General features: G+C 31.2%; 2 protein-coding genes across 2 annotated transcripts in view; one reads left to right on the top strand and one right to left on the bottom strand.

Annotated features, from left to right (window-relative positions):
* Positions 1–1,078: 1,078 nt before the first annotated feature.
* LOC146997503 (uncharacterized) lies at positions 1,079–22,097 on the bottom strand. Its single transcript, XM_085814651.1, has 3 exons — positions 21,869–22,097; positions 19,996–20,128; positions 1,079–5,320 (listed from the first exon to the last, which is right to left on the bottom strand). The coding sequence occupies exons 1-3, from the start codon at positions 22,080–22,082 to the stop codon at positions 5,230–5,232; spliced, it is 438 nt and encodes a 145-aa protein (XP_085670777.1). The 5' UTR covers positions 22,083–22,097; the 3' UTR covers positions 1,079–5,229.
* Positions 22,098–22,754: 657 nt separating this feature from the next.
* LOC118181815 (S-formylglutathione hydrolase) overlaps positions 22,755–27,111 on the top strand; it is a 66,505-nt gene continuing 62,148 nt past the window's right edge. The window contains exon 1 of the mRNA XM_035351019.2: positions 22,755–22,923. The gene's annotated coding sequence lies outside the window, so the exon portion shown is untranslated. The remainder of the gene's footprint in view (positions 22,924–27,111) is intronic.

The following is a 27,111-nucleotide window of genomic DNA, read 5'->3' as shown; positions in this document are numbered from 1 at the left end:
ATATCTGCCAGGGTGGTGTATCTGAAGGAATTTTATTTTTACTCTGTCTTTATGGAATTTCGCTACTTTAAACTATAAATTATGCACAAGCGAAACGGTTAATGTAAAATTCACTGCAACATTTTAGCCTGATCTGAGTGTTCTCGTTGCACTAAAACGCAGTGAAACAAGTTTGAACTAGTACAAAACTCGACTAACTATGGTATAGTGTGCTCAGCACCATACTTTTTGTTTTTTTCTATGGAACTCTGTAGTTTTGTTTGCCTTTTCTGAAATTTTTTTAGCCTAAAGGACGTTAGCCCAGAAGGGCTATTAATTTTGTTTTGGCATTTTGCACTGAAAACTTTAAATGTCTGTTTCACTTTCTAAATTGTTGCCACCAACTATTAAAGCTCTGTGTTACACTTAAAGAAATTAAATAATGAAGAATCTGCATAAATGTATGCATGTTTTTCGCATTGTGATAAAACAACGATACCTAGAGCCATCAAATTTTGAATAATGTAATCCTCCACCAAATATGGTCATCTGGAAGCCCTAATTTGGAATTTGTTTTATTACTGATTTCATATTTTGTAATACTTTAACAAACTTTTGATTAACAAACTCAACGTTTTCAAAGCAACCAATGGCAACACTGTATGGGAGAGGGGAAAAAAACATTTTTACCTCCAGCGTGCGAGACTGTGCATCAGGAATTTTAAAGATATGATCATTTAATTTTTTTTTCCTGTCAGCCACAAGAACTTTTATTTTGCCAAGTTCTGTGTTTATTACTACATGCCTCACAGCTTCAAATCCGCTTATTGCTTACTTTTTTGCACTGCTTACTTTATTGTTCATGCTTGTTGAAGTTTTAAAATTATTTTTACTATGGCTCCTGCTTGGAGAAAAAATTTTAAATACAGCTGCTTAAGCTTTTCCCAGTGAAAAATGTGGCAGAAAGTGGAAACTGAGCTGCAGCCAGAGAATTTCAAGTTGACAGCTACATCAGCATTCTGTGGTAGAAGTCCAAACAAGCAGAATTAGAGAAAATGTCTACGAATGAAAGGTCTTGCTGAAATGGCATCGAAGTCTGGCCACTTTTGGCAGACAATTTAGATAAATTCATAATAGAGCAGACAGGAAACGGATTATCAGGGTCAACAGCTAGTATTCACCTTTGAGCAAAAGTAATCGCTCGACAAATGGGCATTAAAGTTTTATTGGAAGACCTAACTGGTGTTTCAGGTTCATTAAATGAAATAAATTATTCATCAGGTCTAAACTAACAGTTGGTCAGACTGTGGGCTGGCTTGAAAAAAAAAAAAAAAAAAAAAAAAAAAATTGCTTTTATGAGGTACACATCTATGAAAGTTAAAGAACAAAGTTTGAATAGAGGGCAAATAATTGATAAGGATGAAGTGACCGTTACTTTTAGCTGTTCTCCGAGCAGAACTGTTTATTGAATAGGTTAAAAACACTTTCTGTGCTAACAATTGGGATGAAAAGATTTCTATTATTTATGCTTTGGGTTGTGCCACTAATGAATAAAAGTTAACTCCTTTAATAATTTTCAAGAGAAAAACAGATCAAACGGAAATGTCCCTAAACAGGTCATTATTTGTGCTGATGGGAAAAGACAGATGACATTGTGTTGGCTGAGAGAAATCGACTAAAAAAGAGAAGGTGCTTTTTCTTGGGTACTCATCCTTTTGGATTCAATGCGATCCTGTTTAATGGATATGGTAAAATATGAAACAATAAAACTTAGAACCAAAATCTCAATGATACATAGTGGGCTTACAGAAATTTTAGTCACTGGATCTTACCAGCAGTAGAAGAAAAGAAAATTTCATCACAAATTCCCAACAGAATAAGAAAAGCTTTGTATGAGTTGGTTGCCTTGTGGGCCAATAAAGCATGACAATCGGTCCGAGCTGACATGATCACATCCACTTTCGTTAAATTGAAAATCATTGAAAAAGAAGATGGAGATAGTGATGTTGAAAGAAGTGATTCAGAACAGAGTGACAAAAGCGACCTTGATGATCATTTGCTAAGTTTATTTAATTAGAATATTTTGTATAAATAAATGTAGTTTATTTTAATTATAAAATTTTGTTTGATTATCTAATTTACATATATTCTTTTTCATGGTAATTTACAGTAATTAAAAAAAGTTTACCAAAGCCATAAAAATAATGTGTATTAGAAATCGGCAGAGTTCATCTTTGACAAGTAAAATGTTTGTGTATTTTTATTTATTCATATATTATTGTTTAGTTAATTTATAGGTGCTATAAAATGTTATTAATGATGATTCTATCAATATGGAATGAAACTACTGAATTAAATGAATATAATATGCCATGTTTGGGAATTCGTTCTGCGGTATATACAGCGGTGCTTGTTATCTGTTGAACTTCTTTTAAGTCCATTATCATCTGTGTGGCATAGCTCTACCCAAAATTAGGGTAACTAGAATTCTGTCTAGGTGTTATAAGTTGGAGTTCCTGGTATAGCATGTGCAGACTGCAATTTCAACACAGGAGAACCAAGAAACTATTTTTAAGATAATTCTAATGTTTGGGTCATTCAGTATATTCATACACTTTTGTTTTAAAAAATAAAGAAACAGCATACTTGATTTTTAAAAATCAATAAAAGTCTCACACATCGCAAAGCATGCGTATAAAGTATTTATGTATTCACTCATATATATAAATATAAGAAAGATGCTAAAATACAAAATGATATTAAAAAATTATAAAAAGTACATTTGTCAATGAATTATAAGAAAAACGTTAGGTATGGTAGTCATCCACACAAAGAAATTTAAAATGATACAAATTTAAAAATATATATATATATATTATAAATTCATAACATTACATAAAGATAATTGCAAAAATTTTTCTGATTACTCATGATTAAAAAAAATTTTTTTAAGAAACAGTTAAATATATAACTCAATTTTTAGTAAGACATTTTACATACATTTTCATATATGTACATATTTAACAAAAAAAGTTCTAATACAATAATACACAACACATGATATGCTGATAATAATAATGAAGCATAACTCACATAAATGACTGATTTTAAATGAAAATGATTATAAACAATGCGAGTATAAATAATAATAACAAATATTATAATAATGATAAAAAAGTTAAAATGAACATTTAAAAAAATGTGTAAATATGTGCATTCTGAACTAATGTGGTTTTATTAATAAATTCCTAATTATATAATTCCAAAACTTCTGCACAAATGAAATTAGTTTGCATCTATATCTGAATGAAAACCCCCAGACAATTATACACTGATGTATGCAATATTTAATCTTAGAAATATCTTTTATTAATTAAAATAATTCTTAACAATTCATAAAAATTATCAATTGGATATATTACAAATGAAATGTACTATAAACTATATAAATTAGATAAGTGATTATAAAGCAATTATGTACTAGAGTACATAGTAATATACATCATTAGACATATCTTTTATAAATTACAATAATTCTGCTACTCTACTTAATTATTAAAGAGATTATAAATCAAAATATATTTGAAATTATAGCAGTTAGCTATATCATTAAAAAGAGAAAAAAGCTAAACATTTTTGAAAAGTGCATTTATTGCATTTGTTAAGCAGTTATAATTTAAAATATAAATTAAAGACCTTTAATCATATTAAATGGCAACATTTTCAAAAACTGCTATTCTTACAACATGCAGAAGATAAATTAAAGATTATGCCTTTTACATGGTGGTAACTTGGTAATATTACACAGATTATAAACAAAAAGCAGTGTAACATAATGTCCACAAATTTGAGAAAGACTACATTAAAAACATGTCGAATGTCAAATATGAAAAATTCAAATTATTAAGAAGTGCAGTTATTGCTTTTTAATCATTCCCCTTGTTAAATAGTAGCAGACTGATAAAATACTACAAATAAATATCTTTTACTTTGCTAAATACCAGTATTCTGACTTGCAAATAGCGAGTTACTGGTATTCTTGCTAAATACCAGTAACTCGCTATTTGCAAGTCTGCACAGAAGCTAAACTGAAAATCTTATGCAGTAACAACACTGTTGCATGTATGATAGCATAAAATAATTTAACACCTCAAAAATTTTGAAAAGACACAGCTAAGGATATTTCTGACACCCAAACTATGTGTACTGAGCACATTTCTTAAAATATAAAGAAATAATTTTCAATTAATATCAAATTTTCTCTCCTCATTACAGAAAGAAACAGTGAAGGAATCCAAGGAATAAAATATTTAGCCACTGGCTTCTAAAATAAAACTGGGGCTGATATTTGAAAGTGTTGACATGGGGGAATTTTTTTAACTTACTAAGAAATTCAATCAATTTCAAGTACAATGAAATAATTGTTCCTGAAAGGAAACTCAGATGTCTCTAAATAAATGGCACCACACTTTATCTGGATAAACTACTCTTTTTAAACCAAATACAGGATATATATTTATTTCAGTTCAATATATTTTATTTTAAGAAAGTTTTTTAAAAGAAATTATACAATACTACTAAATATTTTTTTTAAAAAAAGCACACAAAGCCTAACAGCAACTGATTGCATACTGCATATTATAAAATAAAAACTCTGAGTATGAAGGGAGTTCATATAGCATCCTCAGGTTTGCTTGGTCTGTTTTGCAGAAAATGAGTAGCTAATTTACTTAAGTTAAGACTTATACATGCAATAAAGCAGCTCTCTATATGGTTTTTCTATTAATGTGAACAGCTAGACAGTTGATAAAAACTGCATGCCAGTCTGTATATCAAGCAAATTCATTTAAATTATTATAGCTTCTTATAAAAAATATACTGTACTATATTATCTTTTTAAATTATTCAAATAAAAAATTGAAAATTCTTAAATGAATTATCAAAAAACCTTATCTTAGAAAGAATTAAAAATGATTCAGATTAATCAGAGTTCTATTGTACTTTTATGTACTTCATCAGTGTTGTACTTCATTGGCGTTTCAGAAAATATCATTGAATAAAAAAAATAAGTCATATCACAATCACATTTAAATAAGTATGATGTAAAACAGTATATACAATCAATGAACGATTGAAAAATCCTCTCCCTTCTTTATGATCATATGACAAATGTCACCCAAAAAACATTAATTTTCATTTCCATATCTCTTGCAATGAAAAATTGTTTTAATGATTTTTATGTTCTCAGTATCACATATAGGAGTAGATGAAGATTGAAAAAAAGAAGCCGATTATCACAGCTAAAGCATAATTCAAATGAAGAGTGTGTCCTGTAATTGTCCTACAAAATGAATAAATATTTTCTTAAAAAATTATTATTTAAGCACAGCATATCCATAAATTTAAAAAAATATAGCAATATATTAAAAATTCCATAATAATTTTACATAAAATAAAATTTTAGAAAATTGAATTTATACATTTAGTATATCTTGTTAAAGTACATATAATATGTCAGTATAATATCTCATTTCAGTTACTCAAAATCTAAATTAAATTTTACAAAAATAATTTATATATTTCAAATTAAAGTGTTATAAATGCACATAGTTTTTTTTTTTATTTACACAGACATTCAGAAAACTGTTAAAATAAGACAATATAGAATACCATTTTCTAAAGCCAAAGTGCTTCAGTCAAAATTAATTTAAAATATTTTTAGGATGTGCTCTCATTTATTGGTTATACATAGTGTTCAAAATTTCAGCGTTTACTGCTTTAATTACGGCCAGCATTACCATTTCTACTGACACCAGCAAACCTCAAAAATGTCACCCCCAGGCTTTAAAAACTTTAAAATTAAAAGAAACAGATTTATGAAAAAACATTATTTACAGAAAAATATGGTTTAATTCAGACGATAATAACACATAAAATATTTACAATTTGTTTTTTTATTAAAACCACAAACTTTGGAACCAAACCTAGTATAAACTATACTTTTAAAACTACAAAGAGAATAAAGAATACTAGTACAATATACAAAGTTTAAACCTAAATTAATCTCTTTCGAACCTTTTTTCTGCAATATTGCAAATAACTTTTTGTTTTTTTCAGATCTAGTTTATTATTCAATTCACATTCAATGGCCAACAATGCAAATGCATTAAGACAATACTGAGCAGGCATGGTTCTTAAATAATTTTATGTAATTTTTAGTTTAGAAAAAGGTCTATCGCCGGTAGCAACAATTATGGACAGGGTTAGCAAAATTCTTAAAGTAATGCTTAAATCTGACCCAGTGTTATGGCAAGTAATGAATTTAAGAACATCAAACGAACTTTCCTTTTTAAAAATTAAAAAAATGAGGTCTATCTCATCAGCTAATTCTATTCTGTAAAGACATTTTCCAGATCTTTACAATGTGGCAGTAATTAATTTTTATATGTCTTTGAGGACATCGTGTAAAAACTCAAAACAATCGTTATGACTATTCAATGTCATAACGATGGATGACAATATGGATGGTCATAAAAACCAATATGATGGAGATGCTTTTCAATACAATCATGATTCAAATCCAGCCTAAAGATTGCACACCATTCTGAACTCTAGAATGCAACATGCAGAAGTACATCTACTTTATACTAATAGTACTTGTAGTTTGTTTTAGTTCTGTAATTTGCCTTGCCATTGGAAATTAAAATTTAAGGGAAGGGGAAAAAAAAACTATTCCACATACAGTGTCAATGCAAGACATGCAAAATTTGAAATTTTTCCAAATTGGGAGGAAAGGGAAATCAGTAAGATAATCAGTACTCAGAAGGGGAAACCAGAAAAAGCCATTTTTTTCTACTACTTCCATCTTACTGATTTTCCCTTTCCCCAACAAATTATAGTTATAGTTTATTTTAGTAAACAAATTATAGTTTTCTGCAGCCAATGTCAGTTGGCTGCAGAAAACTATAATTTGTTTAAGTTGATTACTTTACTTTGCAACTAACTCAAGTCTCACTGAATTATACTTTTGAAATAAACCATATTGTATTCATTTTCTCATTATAATAAATTACTTTTCGGCTAAAATGCAGAATCGCTCACTTATTTGTTTGGCACTTTTTACAAGAGTTAGAAGAATTGGATTTTTGTCAATTTTCTTTGACTTTTTAAAAGAAAATAGGTCAATGTGTACATGGATAAAGTCAAGAGTGTGCGCAATGCCATTTTTGTGCAATTCTGGGATTTTTTTTTGAGTGAAAATAGGTCGATGTGTACATGGATACCGCATATGTACAATTCTTAAAAACGTGCCAAGCAGTGGGCGATTCTGCACTTTCACCTACTTTTCTTTTACATCTAATTTAGTAATAAACTATATTAAATTTGATGAATAAATGTCAAAAATTTAATTCACTCATTACATAAAAACCTTTGCATTAGTAAAATTTTTTAGAAAAATTACCCTGAATCAGTGAGTCATTGCAATGTTTCTGTTTAATAAACTATCTTTTATTGTTCAATTTGTTACAGGTTTATACTATAATACAAGTACAAATTATAATTTTTAACAGCAAACAAAATGTAATAAAGAAAAAAAGGGCCACATTACAATACATATTAAATCCAGAACTGTAAATTCTTGATGATTCTCAAATATTTAAATTATACAGTACTTTTCTGTTTTGCCGGCGCAAGCAATAAAGTCGCCAATAGTGGTACACCTGATGCCAAACAAAATAACCTCTCTGGTAACCTTTTATGCCTCACTTTCAAAACAAGTCGCAGCCATTTCTTATCAGATTGATTGTTTCTTTCAATACTGGCATAAAATTACATAGAATTTTTACTAGATAGCTCAATTTTATGCCCTAAGGCCATTCGTGCCGGCAAAATGGAAAACTACCGTTTTATCTAAGGAGCATGAATAATAACATAAAACAAATATCTTAAATGCGTCATTTTTAGATTTTATGTGATAATAAATGAGTTCCTTGATAAGGTAATCTATAAAAGTAAAAATCATGTGCACACTGAAATGATCATTCTGATATCTGAAGCAAATTAAGATTTTTTGCCAAAATTAATTTAAAATTTTGTGGCAATTAAGTCAATTAGGATGCAATCATACCGCTCACTTGAAGGCGAACATATAGAATAGGCAAAGTCAAGGATTATATTCAGCAATTCTAATGAAAATACACTAATGAAGTAAAGCACTGTGGTTTCACATAATTTCTGAGTAAGCTATTCATACAAATTGAAATAATTCTTGCATTTTAAACTTGTATTCCAAACTAAGATTTAACTTCAAATTAATTCAAATTAATGTAGATAATTACTGAGTGTGTGTGTGTGTGTGTGTGTGATTATGGCAAAGCCTCGAGGGCTATCTGCCTAAGGGAAGGGATGCCTTCGTGGAGGACTTTCTAAGGGGAACTGGCTCGTATACACGTTACACATGGGAAAAACCACGAAAACACCCATGCAGCCAGCCGGTTCGCGGGTTTCGAATCTCGGACCGAACTACCAGTGTTCAACGACTTTACCGCTCGGCCGCTGGTGGGCGATAATTACTGAGAGATTTAGATTTTTGTAGCGTAGTTTAGGCGAGATGAGATCACTTGGGGTCATGTGATATGAACCGGCGAATCAGGATGTTGAACCATGAAAGCATAGTCAATTCTTAAATTAATGTCTTTTTACAAATTTACACTCTTTATTTATTGGTTTTTATGAAATTTTAAATGATATTAAAATGTCTATGCCCTCCAAATAAAAAATTCTTAGAATTAAGAAATAATAATAAAAACTGAACAATCCCCCCCTTCCCATTACAGATGCATAGTAAATCAAATAGCAAGAGAAACATACCAATGTAAAACTTAAAATCAGGCAAAACCGTAACCTTATTTTGATGTAGATTTTAAATAAAAAAATTAATTTACAAATATGAAATAAAATAAGTTTGCTATTTTGCATAATTTGGCTAATCTTTGGAATATGGTAACAGGTAGTTTGGCGACATTTTGGTAAGGTGATAAAGGTTACTAGCTAGGACTTTAGCTATAATCTGAGAAGTACATTCCATCTTGTATGAAACAGTGTTGCTTAATATTTGGATCCCATGTCCCTCTCTAAAGTAAATTCCAAATTTTAATTGCATTTATGTGATCATCCAAAAGAGTTGCTTGAATGGGTATGAGTGTAGGATTAATTGCAGATAAGCATGAATGTTGAACATGTGGGAATGAAATGAGATTATATGAAAGGAAGGATATTGTAGATAAGTTTGAATCGCGGTGCAAGAAATCTGGTGAAAATGGACTTTCCGGAAAATTCCGATCTTGATTTTAGCTAATAAGCACATAGAAACAATTTCGCACCTAATCTTCGTCATGATTAAGCACTTTTGTTCCCTAAAAGTTCTAACATAAGCGTAATTCGGCTAGCAGATTGTTGGAAAAAATGTTGAGTAAAACAAAAAACATGCCTTTACTTCGTGAAAACAGAATGGCGTCCAAAAAAAAAAAAAAAAAAATAACTCGCAGGTTGCTGTAGCAGGGTTGGTCACCAAATTTTCGTCAAAAAATGGGAAGACTCAGATAACCGGCACTTGGCGCAATTTTTTCCGCCATCTTGAATCGGCAAATCCTCGGAAGGATTTTTTTGACGCCAAGAGGGAAATGACGTGAAAAGACGCTTTACAAAATTTCCCTCTTGAGCCCGATATAGGGGAGAAACCCATGCTAGGCGAAAATCACCTGAGGCTAAATACAGTAACGCGCTTGTGTTAAAAAAGGTAAACAATGCACATAGAGCTAATTTAGTTAGTGATGTGGTTAAGTTAATGTACATACTTTTTTCACCTTAGTATTTTAGATTATGACAGGGTTGCCACTCAAACAGGAGAATGAAATTCCCTGACTTTTCCAGGTTTTCCAGGTGTGTTTCAAGAAAATTCCAGTCTATCCGCGTAATGTACGTTGGCTGTGCTAAGAGGTAAATTAATTATGGTATTACTTGTATTGTGTAGCAAATTCACTTAATTATTCAATAAATCCCAGAGGACATTTATTCTTAATTATTCTTGGTATACTTTGTTTGATAATTTTGTTTAGTTTTCCACTTAAGAAACTTTATAAAATTTAAGATATATATATTGGATAACAAATGTATGTTTTATTTAATTATTACTCATGATCATCACCAGTTTAACACGAGGCTAATCCAGTCCTTATAAATCACAATGCTAAATAGTTAAGTTAGATTTTAGGTAAATTTAATTTGCGTGAGGTATGTTCTTAAAAGGCACCTTAACACTTGAAAACACAAATATAATTATAATAGTTGTTGTTTTCTCCACTGAAGATTGAGATTAGAATCTTCCCAATCTGGAATAAAATAAGGCTTTTTTTGCAGACATTCTGCAGCTAAACGAAAGAAAGAAATCTATTTTAATAAATTGAGGTATTTTATATTTATTTTGCAGCATACATAAGGAAAAAATATGTGCATTAAATTTCGTGATGGTATGTCATCATACTGCTATAATTAATTTCAGGATTATGCCAGAGAAAATTTCCTGAAATTTGGAAATATTATTTACTAATGATAAATAAATTAAGAGGGAAGAAGCAACATTAAATTATATGAATAACATAAAAATAATTACTTAAAAATTGAATTAGAATAATCAACGATATTTTAGGGAATATAGTTATATTACATGGCTAGCCTAGATGACTGATTACTATTTTTTTATTTTACTGCAAAGTGGCAAGGTATTTATTTAAAAAAAAAAAAAAAAAAGGTTTAAAAAGGATTTTGCGGTAAAATTCTAGTATACGGTAAGGCTTTGGCACGATTTTGAAAATTGTCGCCAAGACCAAAATGACCCGTTTACTGCGCATCAAGATGTCGCCAAATCCCATTATTATCTAACAAAGAACGTCTATGTAAAGAAGAAAAGGTTCCATACAAGTAAAATGCTATTACGCCGCTAGAATGCGGAGGGAAAATTTGCCAAGGGATTTGGCGACGGAACCTGGCGGCCAGAATTTCCCTCTCCGCGATGTGTACAGGAAATTGAGAAACACGTGTTAAGAAGAAACGCTTTTTGACAAAAAGAAAACTACGAAAATCCGTTTTTAAATTATTGCGAAAAAATCCAAGAAGAAACGTTTTATCAAAGGACGTTTCTTCTTGGATTTTTCGCAATAATTTTAAAAACGGATTTTCGTAGTTTTTTTTCCCCCTGAAAATAACTAATCCATGAATTAATTTACTTGCGCCAAAAAATATTTTCTTTTCCTTTAGAGTTTAACCACTTGCGCTAAGACTAAACTTCACGGTTGCGGTGCCGTGCGCTACAATATAACAAGCCGTAAAGTGTCTCATTTACGCCGCTCCGCATCTGCGAGTGCAATCCAGAGCTGTAACTCGAGAAATAAACAATCTCGTTGTTAGGCGTCGTGTGCACCACGTTATTTTCATTTTTGCGATAAATGCTTATCGACGTGGTGTTCACGTCGCTCGCGGTTTGAGACAAAAGCATCTTGACGTGCGTGGCACGTCTTTTTAAGCGCAAGTGGTTAAAGAAATTTTAAACGATATTCATTTTATGAACTCTTGATAACGTGACCTTCGAACTTCGACACCGGTTTCGAGCTTTGGCAACAGATATATCAGACATGCACAGCTGTTTTCCCTCTATGATGGAACGGAGCCACAGCCACGTCTGTTGCAGAGAGGTTTTCCTTCTTTACAATACATATTCTTTGATTCTAACCTCCATGGTACCGTATACTAGGATTAAACCCATTTTGTTTTATACGAGAACAGGTACTTTCTTTAGTCCATGCATTGCACATGCGATTCTCGAGTTGCGGGAAAGTTGCTTTGCCTTTCTAAAAGACAATCAAATTGGAGCTGCGAAAATTGGCTCTATGCCAGCTACCCGAATGACACTCACGTGATACATAATTCGCCAAAAAAGTTACCTCTTCCGACGTCGGCGCAAAAATCGCTTTTTTTGGCGGGATCGTTGTATGAACTTCCCTGACTTTTCCAGATTTTGACAAAAATACTTAAATTCCCTGACTTTTCCCTGAATATTTTGGTCAATTTTCGAATTCCCTGACTTTTCCCGGTTCTCCAGGTTTTGCAGGTAGCGTGGCAACCCTGTTATGATATATATAACTCCAACATTATTACAGTTTATACTTCTCTTTTTAATTCTGACCATTAATTTCTACAAGTATCTACAATAATAGTTAAATATGTTTAAAAATATGGTCTTCATATAAATGCAGTAAAAATCATGCAAATGGAATATTTATCACACAAGTAACGTTAAAAATTTTAAAGATCAAATATACATGAATTTACTATTTAAAAAAAAAATAATACTTTCATTTCACACATTACATTTTATGTTGATGAACTAAACCGATCGTTATAGATTTATTTTTGCTCTTTATATTAAAATAACCTTATGTCAGCATTTTATATAGAATAAATAATTTATGTAAAATTATCCATTCACATTATATTACAAATAAAATAAATTAGATAAATAAGGTAAATATTAAGTTAAATGTATTATTTTTAAATTAAAAATTATGTTACATTTAAGCTAAAAATATATCAAACTAAAACACTGGTAACGTACAGGAATAAAGGTTTAGTAGTAGACAGAAGAAAATGCAGAAATAAATATTAATAACTTCTTAAATTGAAGAAATTACAAATATTCCTAAGTTACAAAAATAAAAATTTTAATATAAATAAAAAATAGTAATTCAAATATGCAAATATCAATAGATTGAAATAGATAAAAATTTAATTGAAAAAATGCTTGCTTTTGCAGCTGATTCCTTTTGAAGTGTTACACACAGAGCACCAAACCAAAATAATGTAGGTTCAGAGTTCAGAGGTCAAAGTTCATGGGGTTTGCGCCTACGTCATTTCGCGAAAAATCGATTCCCAGTTAATAATCGATATTTCGTAGAAAAATTTGTTTGATCAACATTACTAACATAAACACTAAAAATGTATATAAATGTATTATATATTTTTATTTGTTAACATAATTTCGCATTAATAAGTAACAGATATTTTTTCGATAATAAAAGTTTTTGCAAAAATTAAATTTTATAGATGACTGTGCAATAAAAGTGTTCCTTTTTTTAATATGTTTATCTTTAATGTTGTTTATAAATCAACTGAATGAAAAGGTAGGTATTTGAAATTCATAACTAAATCGGCAATAAATTGGATTCCACAAAGCAAATAGTACAGTGCAACTTAACCGTAACCATTCATTGAAGATGGTGTATTGAGAATACGGCAAAGCACACTCCCCTTAGGCTGCCTAAGGGGAGGGATGCCTTCGTGGAGGACTTTCTAAGGGAAACTGGCTCGTATACACGTTATACATGGGGAAAACCCCGAAAACACCCATGCAGCCAGTCCGTTCGCGGGATTCGAACCTCGGTCCGAACTACCAGTGTTCAGCGATTTTACCACTCGGCCGCTGGTGGGCAACCGTTCATTAAAATAAGCTTGACTTAGAAAAACAAAATAAGACATCTGTCTCTTAAAAAAAAGAAAAAAAAATTCCCTTTTTTTTTACAGGTTTTCAAAAACTAGCTTCTTTTGAATTTATTAGCACGGAAGCAGAATTTTTTCCCCTTCGTCTTAAAATACGAAAATAGTTTTCAAGTAGGTAAACAAAGAAATGTAATCCTGAATTGCATAACTGCAGGGAAACAAGATTTCTAACAATATATTTCGGTTATGTATTTGTTGCAAATATGGTGATGCAAAAATTTCAATATTTATATTTATTGCCTTTAAAAACTAACATGAGTAACAACACAGCAAAAAAATCTATGAAGATCATTCAAAGATTTGATGATACAGTCAAAAGTCGTTAATTCAGACACCCATAATCCAGACCTCAAAGCTACAAACTTTCTGCGCATGCGTCACCTTTACCGCTGCGAATTTGCGTGTGCAAAACACGTTTACGAATGCGCGTTTAATGTATAACGGACGGGATAAGCTAAGCTAAAATTATCTATTTCAGTTAATTTTGCAGATTGCGTTGTTCCTTGATGTTCGAGTTGGATACGGATTATTATTTTTTGCAGACTGTTAGAGCAATTTTATTAGCTTAGTTAGAGCTTTTAAGTAAGCTTGAACTTTCGATTATGTCAAATAGAATTTCCGATATATATTTACTAATATGTAAAGGATATACAAAGCGAAAGTATCTTTCGGAGTCCATTAAACAAAAAATGGATAAAGGCATATTCTTTGTTTATCTAAACTTAAACGTTTGTTTATCTAAACTTTGTTTATCTTTAACGCCCAGGCGGCGTGCTATGAATTGGAAGTTGATTTGTCAGCACTATCCTTATCTTAAGAGCAGATGTTTTTATTTTATTTGGCTTATAATTGCTTACTCAATGTAGTATTTCATCTCGATGTACTCCGTCTTTGACATGATTTAAATCAAATGCCTCGTCATTATAATTCGCTTTCGATAGCGAAGAAAGTGACATAGGTTATTGAAAACGAAAAAATTTCGATTGACAAATTAGTCGTTATTCTCGACACAGCAATTATAGAACTTGAACAGCGGAACTTCGTAACTGAACAAGAAATTATGTCTGTTTATAGAATTAAAGAGAATGTATTATTACATAAAAAACGAAGCAACTGAAACAACTTACATTGAAAGAAATGTTTAATAAAGTAAACAAATAAATATTAAGCTCTTTTTTTTTGTAAATTTTGGTACCCTTTAGATCATAATTAGTCCAAAGGGATTTGAATCCCGAAGGACTATTAGTTTCGTTTTGGCATTTTGCGTCGGACTCATAAATGTCGGTTCACTTTTCAAACTGTTGCCACAAAATGTTAGAGTCCTGCATTATATTTGAAGAAATTAAATAATGAAAAATCTGCATAAATGTATGTATATTTCTCGTATTGTGATAAAACAACGGTACATAGAGTCATCGAATTTTGAATAACGTAATCCTCCAACGAATATGAGCATGTGAAAGACCAAATTTGAAATTTGAAATTTGTTTTATGATCGATTTCCTATTTTTTTAAACTTTGACGAATTTTTGATTAACAAACTCAAGGATTTCAAAGCGAGCAATGGCAACGTTGTGCAGAAAAAACATTTTTATCTCCAGCGCGTGAGTCTCCGTATCGGAAATTCTAAAGATATGCTCGTTTTAAAACTATTTTGCGATATTGCTGTTGCACTGGATCTTATGGTTTAAGTGCGAGGAACATGATATTTAATAAAGAACGGTAACACACAAAATGTTAAAAAATGCCCCTTTGGACGTAATTTAAAATCTGAAACATTTCAGTTTTTTTTTTTTTTTTTTTTTTTTTTTTATTTCGTAAATTACGGTTTCATATTTTTACTTTTATAATTTCTGCATGCCATTTTACCAGATTTAAACTGATGATCTATATTCCGGAAAAATCGATAATCCGGAATCGCCGAAGTCCCGACGAGTCCGGATTAACGACTTTTGACTGTATAAATTTAATTAACTTTTATTTGTTTATCTGTGAAAGAATTTTGCTCAAGTTTTGTATAATAGTTTAAATTTTTTACTGATACACCGAACTCCCCAAAATCCTCTATGTAAAGAAATCAGTGGTGAAATATACTTAGAAAAGTAGCAGAATATTGTTTCTTTAATATTTTACATTAACTTATTAGCATTTCAAAGTCTTATAAGCATTTTATTTCAATATAAACTTGATTAGGAGGGATTAAAAAATTGCTTGTATGATACAGTGTTTGTCAGCGAGATAGCAGTAAAAATGTTGCACACTGGTAGTTCGTCTTGGAGTTCGACTAACAGATTTCCGCCATCTTAAGCAAATAACCAGCGAGTGCTTTTCTCATTCTAAATAATTCGTGTTAGGAGTACAATTAATTTATTTTGGAAATTAATTCCTGTATGTTAAGGCTAGATAAACAACACCCATATACTTAAATATTAAGTAAATAATTTTAAAAATGTGCCCATGCGAACGATAAGTTAGAAAAAGACCATATGTTATCTACTTTGTTGTACTAATTATAAGGGTAATTAATTTTTAAGTTCATTAAGTTATTTAGAAAATAATTTACATGGTTATTAAACGGCAACTAGAAGCACAGTAATAATATTATTTAAATAATTATGAATTAAAATTTCGTAATACTTAGTTATTTAATTTTTAAATCATTAATAATTTTAATAGTAATTTTATTTTCTGAAATGTTTTTAGTATAGCAAAAATAGGGTATGGTTTATGGCAACTTGAAGCCCGTCTCCGGTAATTAAATAATTATGATTTTAATAGTATTTAGACGTCTAATAGATTTTAATAGTCTAATAAATAATAATATTTTGTTCTAATAAAATAATTAAATAGCAAATGATCATATGGAACAACAAACAGCATATGAGCGTACGCGCTACATCTACTGACAAAGTTATGTGATCAGCATGACGATTCATCTGCAAAGTCACATGACAGCCAAAGCAAAGTATTTACATATGGAAAGAAAATATCCCTTTGCTTCTGCCTTTCTCCCTAGCGTAGTGAAGATCTAAACTAGCAACCTAAACTGTCCTCCCACTTTATGGCGCGTATCGCCCAAGGTGGCGAACGCGATTTCAGGAAGTTCGCCAAGTGCTGGTTACCTGAGTATCCCCCCAAAAATTGCCAAGTTATCATAATCCGAAGATTCACCCATAATTTTAAAGTGCACTGTGTTTATTTTCTTTGCATCACTTAAATAAAAGTAATATGTGCCTTCTTAATATGTGAAAAAGAGTTTGACCACAGGTCTCCATAAAAAAGCACTATTCAAAATAGTTCCACATCGAATCAAAGAAATGGATGTATCCAGTATTAACTATTTTGCGGAACTACTCTGATATGCGCCCTCAAGTCGCCAAATTTCTCGCCAAATATTTTTGGCGAGAAACTTCACGCTGCCATATTACTATCTAAATTTTTTGTCTACATTTTGAACTTTTAGCCTAAAATGTCTCCAAAAACGCGGTTTTCGCACATGCAAAAACTACGTTTTGAACACACAATTTAGCTAAAAATCCAAAACAAAAACAAAAAATTTAGATAGCAAAAACATAAAGTTTCTAACCAAAAATATTTGACAAGAATCCATGTACACAGCGACATGTTTTAACTTAAAAAAAATCTACGAATTGCACAATGTAGGCAACGAACGAATCTACAAACTACGCACACCTCGCTTTAATAAATTAACATAACAACAATAAATTTCAAAGAATACCATGTACACAGCATCCTGTTTAAACTTTAAAAAAATTCTACAAATTGCACAATTTAGGCAAGGAAGGAATCTACAATCTACGCACTCCTCGCTTTAATAAAATAACATAACAACAATAAATTTCAAAGAATACCATGCACACAGCATCCTGTTTAAACTTAAAAAAAATTCTACGAATTGCACAATTTAGGCAAGGAAGGACTCTACGATCTAGGCACTCCTCGCTTAAATAAAATAACATAACAACAATAAATTTCAAATAATACCATGTACACAGCGTTCTGTTTCAACTTTAAAAAACATCTACAAATTGTACAGTCTAGACACTAAACAACAAAATAAACTAAAATAAATTTCAAACAATTTAAAAAAAACAACAATAACGACAGAAATTCATACTAAAGAACCAATGAACATAACATTCTACAAAATAAGAACAAGGATAAAATAAAATGCACTTACCATGAATTAATATGTTTTCGAATAGCAGAAATATAAATTTCATACCGCCACGTAATCACTATCGTATTTACACGACAGCCAGACACACTATCCAGAAAATTTATACTACGGTTCACAAATAAATAAGGTTGATCTTTACAATATGGTAACTGGTAGTTTCGCGACATTTTGGAGGCGATAAAGGTTACTACCTGGCACTTTGGTAATAATGTGAGCAGTACTCAGTTCCGATTACGCATTATTTTGTGTGAGGGAAATGAGAGATCATGGGATATGTCATGTGATATTAATGGACGAATTACGGTTCTTTAATCGGAAAAGGGGGGAAATCAGGAAAAAATCTGGAAATTTTGTATTTGGCTTTATTCTGTGTTGTGTGAAACAGTGTTCATGAATTTTTGGATCCCATGGCCGTAACTAAAGTGAATTCGAAATGGGTATTTATGTATGTATTAATTTAATGTATGTGCTCATTTATATTTTAAGTAGTGTTTTTGAATTTAATTATATTTTAATTAAATGATAGTTATTTTGTGAATTTTATGTTTGTAGGAATTTGGTATACGTTTTAGTTGAACTATACGTGCATGGAAATAATTTAAATATCTGACAATAAGTATTTGTAATGGTTGCGGTATGAATTCGTTGGTGACGTGTATAATGTAATAGATGATTTAGAGGTAAAAGTCTTTGGATATTTTATTTATTTTATATGTGGAAATGTTCATATTTGTAAAGGGTAAATACTTTTTTGCGATCAGGTAATTTCATATATGTTCTTTTTACCGGGTTTAAAGATTGAGAAAATTGTCATGTATTTTCGTGAAATTTTTCTAATTTATGAGAAAAAAGCAGTGTACATGGATATAGTGAAGGGTGTGCGCAATGCCATTTTTGTGCAATTCTGGGATGTTTTTTTAAGTAAAAATAAGTCGGCGTGTACATGGTTTAGTGATATTTTAATTAAATGATAGTTATTTTGTGAATTTTATGTTTGTAGGAATTTGGTATACGTTTAAGTTGAAGTAAACGTGCATGGAAATAATTTAAATATTTGATACTAAATATTTGTAATGCTTGAGGTATGAATTCGTTGGTGACGTGTATAATGTAATAGATGATTTAGAGGTAAAAGTTTTTGGATATTTTATTTATTTCATATGTGGAAATGTTCATATTTGGAAAGGGTAAATACTTTTTCGCGATCAGGTAATTTCATATATGTTCTTTTTACCGGGTTTAAAGATTGAGAAAATTGTCATGTATTTTCATGAAATTTTTCTAATTTATGAGAAAAAAGCAGTGTACATGGATATAGTGAAGAATGTGCGCAATGCCATTTTTGTGCAATTCTGGGATGTTTTTTTAAGTAAAAATAAGTCGGCGTGTACATGGTTTATGTGTATGTGTTATTTTGAAAAACGCGTAAGGAGTATGGTATTGTGCACTTTTTCCGAATTTTGCAGTGAATATTTGTCATGATTAAGCAGTTTTGTTAGAGAAAATTTCTAGCATAAGTGTAATTCGGCTAGTAGATTGTTGGAAGAAGTGTTCAGTAGAGAAAAAGAAAAGAAACATGTCTTTACTTCGTGAAGACAAAATGGCGGCGGGAAAAAAAAAATAGAGGGTTGCTGTAGGAGAGTTGGTCGCCAAATTTTCGCCAAAAAAACACCAAGTTACCATAATGTAAAGATCAACCATAAATAAAATCACAAATCCCTACTTTTATCATGTACTGCCATTAAAAATAATCTCCCAGACCCTCTTTCCACACTTCCAAATACCCACTACCCCTCAACAGGATAGCCACAATCATATTTCCTTTTGCCGAATTTCAATTCAATAACTACCATTTTATCTTTCGCTCCCATCTTCTCAGACACAGAGGCGAACCAACGAGCTCGAGTGAAAGATTTTTCAATGTCAACAGGGTTGCCATAGAACACGAAATCGTGCCAAAAACCAGCGCAGAACACATATCGCCACATTTGGTGAAATTAGGGCGTATATTAGAGTTGTACCTATTTTGCAAATCAACTAAAGTCAATAAGATTTATTTTGGAAACTAACTATATTTAATTTGTACTCTTTTATTATAGCATGGATTTTTCTGTGCATAAAAAATTTAATAATAAACTATAACTAAAACTGATTACTAAAATGGACAAAAGTAAGATGTAAAAGAAATTGGTAAAGTTGCTTACTTGATACTTGAAGGAGATAAAGGCGAAGATGGGTGAATTCCAGGCATGATGCTATCAAAATAAATTATTTCCCAAGAATAATAGATCAGTAATAGACCAGCAACAACACTTTTCAATATTTTATATACTGGATCTAAAAGAGATCAGAATTTATACATAAATTAAAAATATTCGCCTAACAAAATGTTAATCAACTTAACAGAATACACAGTTATACTACAGTAGTGTGCAAATTTTAAGCATAGAATGGTGCTTTTCACCATAATTCTACAAGAAATCACTTGGCAAACATGAAAAATCTGAATACAGACATAAAATTGTGTGTTTAAAGGATTAAAAGCAAACTAGCACCAAAATGTATAAGACACATATAGCAGCAAAATGCAGATCAAGCAGCAGTATAGGACACATATAGCACATCAAGCAGCAAAACGCTTTATAGTTGTGAATGGTACTGATATAAATCAAACAAATCAAACTCAGTATCTAAAGTGGACCAAATAGTCATCAGTGTACATTAGTGTGAGCTGTAAAAAGGGGGAGAGAAAGGCCATTTTCATATTTATTTGAAAAAGTGAATAAATACATAAAAATGTACCTAGTACTGCAGTTCTTCAAAAAATAGAAGGAATGTAAGGAAATCCACGGGGGTATAAATACCTAACATTTCTTTCCCAACATATCGCATCTTGTTTTTCCTGCAACCAGTTTCAGATGTCTGAAGGCATTAATACAGATCTTACTGTGAACACAATCCTTTTAATAAGTTCAGAAAAGTTGTTCTATCTATAGTATGTACTATCGAACATGGAAATCAGGCATGATGCCAATTTGTAGCTTTATAAGAGGGAAGCAGGCAAATTTTTGTAAAATTTGGGGATGCTCACTCAGGGATAACATTGGCAATTTACTTTAGTACTGAGTCACTCAAGGTCCCATCTGTAATTCGGCCGCTACTTTCTAAGCATCAGTTAAAAGGGAGGACAAAAACAGAGACAGCTCCTCTTCGATAGATGACATAATTGAAACATTTTTGAATTCAGTCTTTAAAAATTAAAACTTTTTGGCACATGTTTTGTACAAAACAGAATTCCTTGAACTTTGTGGATTCCAGGCTCCAATGGATGAAGTCTGCTTCAGCTGCTATGCTTTAGTTTAGCATACTGGAAAAGCCTTCATGCCTAGGATTGTACCTACCAGTAGCTAAGCTCATGAACTTCCTCCATTTCATGCAGCAACACCTCCCTTAGAAGTAACACCCATAATACATATTATGTGGGTACTTGTATAATGCAAATGAAACACTAAATGTTAACAAGTTATATGGTAAACATATAAAGAGATGTGAGTACTTCCTCAACAGAAACACCATATTTGATATGTGTCAAAACATGTCAAATGATTTACTTGGGAGATATCTAGTAATTTATCCTTTTGACTACACATAATATTTGGTAACTTTCTGAAGCTTAGCATTAAAACTTTTCTGAGGTAAAGGTGAGGTAATTGGTGATGGAAAAGTACCAATATATGCACTTTTTCATAATATTCAAGAACTTGTAACTTCTGAGTAAAACTGATTCGCGAGGATTAAAGATGAAAAACAGAAAGATATCTCCAGCACAACATTTTTTCCCATCATTTCACAATTAGACGAAGCAGAAATTTTACATCCCCATTTAGTTAATTTACATACAACTATGAGAGATGCACTCAAGCAGGTCACGTTGAATTTCTTAAGTTACACATATGTATTATAACTCAAAAACATTTAATTACTTAACTACTCAGTATAATAATTAAAAAGTAAGAAAATCCATATAAAATAAACATAATCTAAGCTGATTATCAATAAAAAAGAGGCATTGTTTACTTGGAATGGAAAGCCAGAAAATTAGTACAAGAAACAGTAACACTGAAGATAACGTAATGTACAAATAATAAGATTGTTTCTGATAAACTGCACCGGAAGATATGATGAAAGATTTTGAATAATTCTGATTCAATTTCATTTCGGATTCTTCAATCATTGGAACTTCAACCCCAACATTTACGTTTACATGACAGCTTCCCTTTGGTCTTCCCATACAATTTTCCCTATAGCATCAATTTTTCCCTATTCAAAAGAAGTGTTCACCCCCCTCAACTCAAAATTGCAAATCTTTTTTTTTTTTTTTCCTTTACAATGTTGCTGGTCAACACGCTCTTAGAATACAGTTAATAAACAAGTAAAAAATCTAAAGTTTTTAGCGCTTAATAAAGTAACAATCGAAATTAAAAAAGAAAAGAAATTTTTTTCCCTATCCAAAAGTCATAACTCTATTTAATTTATGCTTTCACTATAATAATGATTTTTCTATGTATATATAATTTAATAATAAACTATAATTACCACTGATTACTAAAATGAACAAAAAATATGATATTAGAAATATTAATAAACTATAAAAAAAATAAACTATTTGCATCCTGTTTTGCACTTCTAACAATTCCGAAACTTTTCTTTCAACTTCAAAGAAATTTTCTTTTCAGATAAAATTTCTGGTTTAAGGTGGATAATACGGATTTTTGACTAATTCCCACTTTACCATACCTACAAATCTTTGACTCTTCCAGCATTCGTTCCGGGATTGAGCGCCTACATTCGTTCCGGGATTGAGCGCAGATTATCCAATCAAATTTAGACATATTCCTGTCTGCAAGCGTTTAAATTCGAAACCTATAAAAAAACCTAAACACTGGTAAAATACTGAATTTGATTGGTTGTGAATCAGAGTGTATTAAATATTATTCACTTGGAGATTAATCACGTGCTCTATCGATATTTTTAAAGTTTAAGATCACGTGCGATTTAAAAACTTGCTCATTACGGTGGAAGCGTTTAGCGTGTGTTATATGAGATTTTAAAATTAGTGCATCGAACGTTAGGTATGTACATTTAGTAAATTTCATAGTTGCAATGAGTTGTAGATACACTGTAAAAATTTAGACTTCAATTCATGTATGTGCTATGATGAATGGGTGCTTTTTTTGTGCTTTTCATTCAAGTCACGCCGTTCTGTTTGTACTGTTGTATTTAGCTTTATATTTTAAGAAAGCAAAACAGTCAGTAAAAGTATAAAAACATGTTTCATTATCTTTGACATGTGCAGTCGTCATATGAACCATGCATTTATGAATTTAAATTTAATGCGATATTTTTGGTTACACCATTTTGAGAATGCAGACTTTTAGTAAATGCCTTTTAAATTTATTAAGAATATACATCTTTTAAAATATTATTTTAAATACTGTCTCTTCTTAATCTTTCAAATGGAGTTTTTAGGGCAATCTGCTAAATAGACTGTCAAATAGGCCACCAGAAAAATGTGTATTTTTTGTAACAATCTACAGATACGTTTCTCTTTTTGGTTTAATCCTGGTATTCGGTGCACATAGTATACAGTGTATAATATATACATAGACGTTCTTTGGGTCATTTTTGGTGTTGGCGATAATTTTTAATATTGGGCCAAGGCTGCACTGTATTTTACCCTATTTTTTAAACAAAATATCCTAAACAACCGTTTTTCTTTTTGAAATTATCATAGGAAAAATCTGTTGTTTGGAATTTGTGTAGAGACATGCATTTCTTCTTGCCAGTTGGATTTAGAAGAATAAAGAGAAAAAAGAAAATGGTATATTGATCAATAGTTTTTAGCAAAAATGTATTCAATGTTTTTAAGCAAAAAATTAATTTGCATTGAATTAAATTTAGGGAAAGTGCAGAATCACCCACTGCTTGGCATGTTTTTAAGAATTGCACATACTTGGTATCCATGTGCACATCGACCTATTTTCACTTGAAAAAACATCCCACCACATGGCCCTCAACGTTCGCCTTTTGGATGTCTATAATTGTTCACAAGTTCTGAAAACACCACCTTAGTAACTAGATTTAAACCCAATAGAACACATTTAGAGAGAATTATCGTATTTGACGGCATATAAGACGCACTTTTTTTTCCTAAATTTGGTCTCCAAAAAGTTACCTGTGTCTTATACGGAAAGGACACAGGTTAACTTTCAATATTGAATGCTATTTGTAGCCCGGATAAAGGTCTAGACACACATAACGTTTTCTACATCTGCCATAATTATTTTGCGCATGCGTGTAATATCTGTCGCTAAAAAGCACCGAAGCTCGAAGCTGATATCGAAGTATGAAGAGGTTTGACAGTCACATTACGTCTATGAAGTCTTTCTTTACGTAGACTTTCTTTGACTCAGCTGACACACATGTCAGTATCGGTGCTACTCTGTATAAACGTGTCGTATCGTTGCTTAAAACTGTTTGTTTAAAAAAAATACCCTGGAAAATATGACTACAGAAAACGAGATTAAGCTATACAATTCAGTATAAACTAGGAGTGTTAAACTATGCCAAAGTGCATGGAAACAGCAGCAGCAAGGCATTTCGGTTCACCACCTATCGAAAAAATGATATGTACTTGGCGTCTGCAGGAAGATCAACTGAAGACTGCTAAAAAACAAAAACATAACCTTCAATGCCCAGCTCCATCTTGGCCTGAACTTGAAAATGCCGTAAAAATGTGGGTGATAGATAAGAGGAAATCTGGGATAAGTGTTTCAGCCAAAATGATAATCAATAAGGCCAAAGAATTTGCAGGAAAGCATGGGAATCGGAACTTTTTAGGGTCTGAGGGCTGGTACTACAGGTTCATGAAAAGGCAAGGCTTATCAATGTGCACAAAAACAACACTCTGGTAAGATGGCATGCAGAAATTATAAAATTAAAAATATGAAACCGTAATTTATGAAATAAAGAACAATTATGATCTAAAGGGTATCAAAATTTACAAAAAAAAAAGCTTGGTATTTATTTGTTTACTTTATCAAACATTTCTTTCAATGTAAGTTGTTTAAGTTGCTTTGTTTTTTATGTGATAATACTTTCTCTTTAATTCCATAAACAGACATAATTTCTTCTTCAGTTACAAAGTTCCGCTGTTCAAGTCCTATAATTGCCTGTCGAGAATACCGACTAATTTGTCAGTAGAAATTCTTTAGTTTTCGAAGAAAGCGACCTCTGTGTTGCTTTCTTCGCTATCGTAAGCGAATTATAATGACGAGGAATTTGATTTAAATCATATCAAAGACAGAGTACATCGAGATGAAATACTACATTTAGTAAGAAATTATAAGCCAAATAAAATAAAAACATCTGCTTTGAAGATAAGGATAGTGCTGACAGATCAACTTCCAGTTCATTGCACGCCACGACATTCCCCCCTCCCCCTTCTTGGCCGCAGAGCAGCGTGAAATTGATAAACAGATTTTGGAATGGTTAGGTAACCAAATCCATTATCCTTTATCCATTTTTTGCAGTAATTCCACTTTTTGTTTAATGGACTTCGAAACATACTTTCGCTTTGTAGATCCTTTACATATTAGTAAATATATATCAGAAATTCTATTTGACATAATCGAAAGTTCAAGCTTACTTTTATAAAATTGCTTTAACAGTCTGCAAAAAATAATAAGCCGGATCCAATTCGAAGATTAAGGAACATCGCAATCTGCAGCATTAACTGAATTATATCATTTTAGGATTGATCTTTGGATTATGGTAACTTGGCGAAAATTTGGCGACCAACTCTGCTACAGCAACCCTATATTTTTTTTTTCGCCGCCGTTTTGTCTTCACGAAGTAAAGACATGTTTCTTTTCTTTTTATTTACTGAACACTTTTTCCAACAATCTACTAGTCGTATTACACTTATGCTAGAAATTTTATGTAACAAAACTGCTTAATCATGACAAATATTAACTGCAAAATTGGGAAAAAGTGCACAATAGCAAACTCCTTGTGCATTTTTCAGAATAGCACATACGCATAAACCATTTACACGTCGACTTATTTTTACTTAAAAAAACATCCCAGAATTGCACAAAAATGGCATTGCACACACTCTTAACTTTATCCATCTACACTGCTATTTTCTCATAAATTACAAAAATTTGCACGAAAATGCAAAAAAATTCTGTGAATCTTTAAACTCGGTAAAAAGCACATATATGAAATTACCTGATCGCAAAAAAGTATATACCCTTTCCAAGGATGAACATTTCCACGTATAAAATAAATAAAATATCCAAAAACTTTTACCTCTAAATTATCTATTATATTATAAACGTCACCAACGAATTTATACCGAACGAATTCATAAATGGTTACAAATACTTAGTGTCAAATATTTAAATTATTTCCATGCACGTTTACTTCAACTGAAACGTATACCAAATTCCTACAAACATAAAATTCACAAAATAACTATTATTTAATTAAAATATCACTAAACCATGTACACGTCGACTTATTTTTACTTAATAAAAATCCCAGAATTGCACAAAAATGGCATTGCGCACACTCTGCACTATATCCATGTACACTGCTTTTTTCTCATAAATTAGAAAAATTTCACGAAAATGCATTAAAATTTTGTGAATCATTAAATCCGGTAAAAAGAACATATATGAAATTACCTGATCGCGAAAAAGTATATACCCTTTCCAAAGATGAACATTTCCACGTATAAAATAAATAAAATATCCAAAAACTTTTACCTCTAAATTATCTACAGTCAAAAGTCATTAATTCGGACACCCATAATCCGGAATGATCTATAATCCGGACCTCAAAGCTACAAACTTTCTGCGCATGCGTCGCGTTTACACATGCGCACAGGCGTTTACAAGAGCGCATAAGACCCTTACAGCTGCGAATATGTTTGTGCGTATGCGCGTTTAATGTGTAAGGGAGTTATACGCTAAGCTAAAGTTATCTAATTCAGTTCATGTTGCAGATTGCGTTGTTCCTTAATCTTCGAATTGGATCCGGCTTATTATTTTTTGCAGACTGTTAGAGCAATTTTATAAAAGTAAGCTTGAACTTTCGATTATGTCAAGTAGAATTTCCGATATATATTTACTACAAAGCGAAAGTATGTTTTGAAATCCAAAATCTGTTTATCAATTTCACGCTGCTCTGCCGCAGAGGGGGGTGGGTGCAGAAACGTCATTATTAGATTATGATAGATTAGAAAGATTATGTCA

Source organism: Stegodyphus dumicola, chromosome 4 (assembly GCF_044657685.1).
Source record: "Stegodyphus dumicola isolate Sdum_Otavi_A_Nest chromosome 4, ASM4465768v1".
In the NCBI taxonomy this organism is placed as follows: Eukaryota; Metazoa; Arthropoda; class Arachnida; order Araneae; family Eresidae; genus Stegodyphus; species Stegodyphus dumicola.
This window is presented reverse-complemented; position numbering and strand designations above follow the sequence as displayed.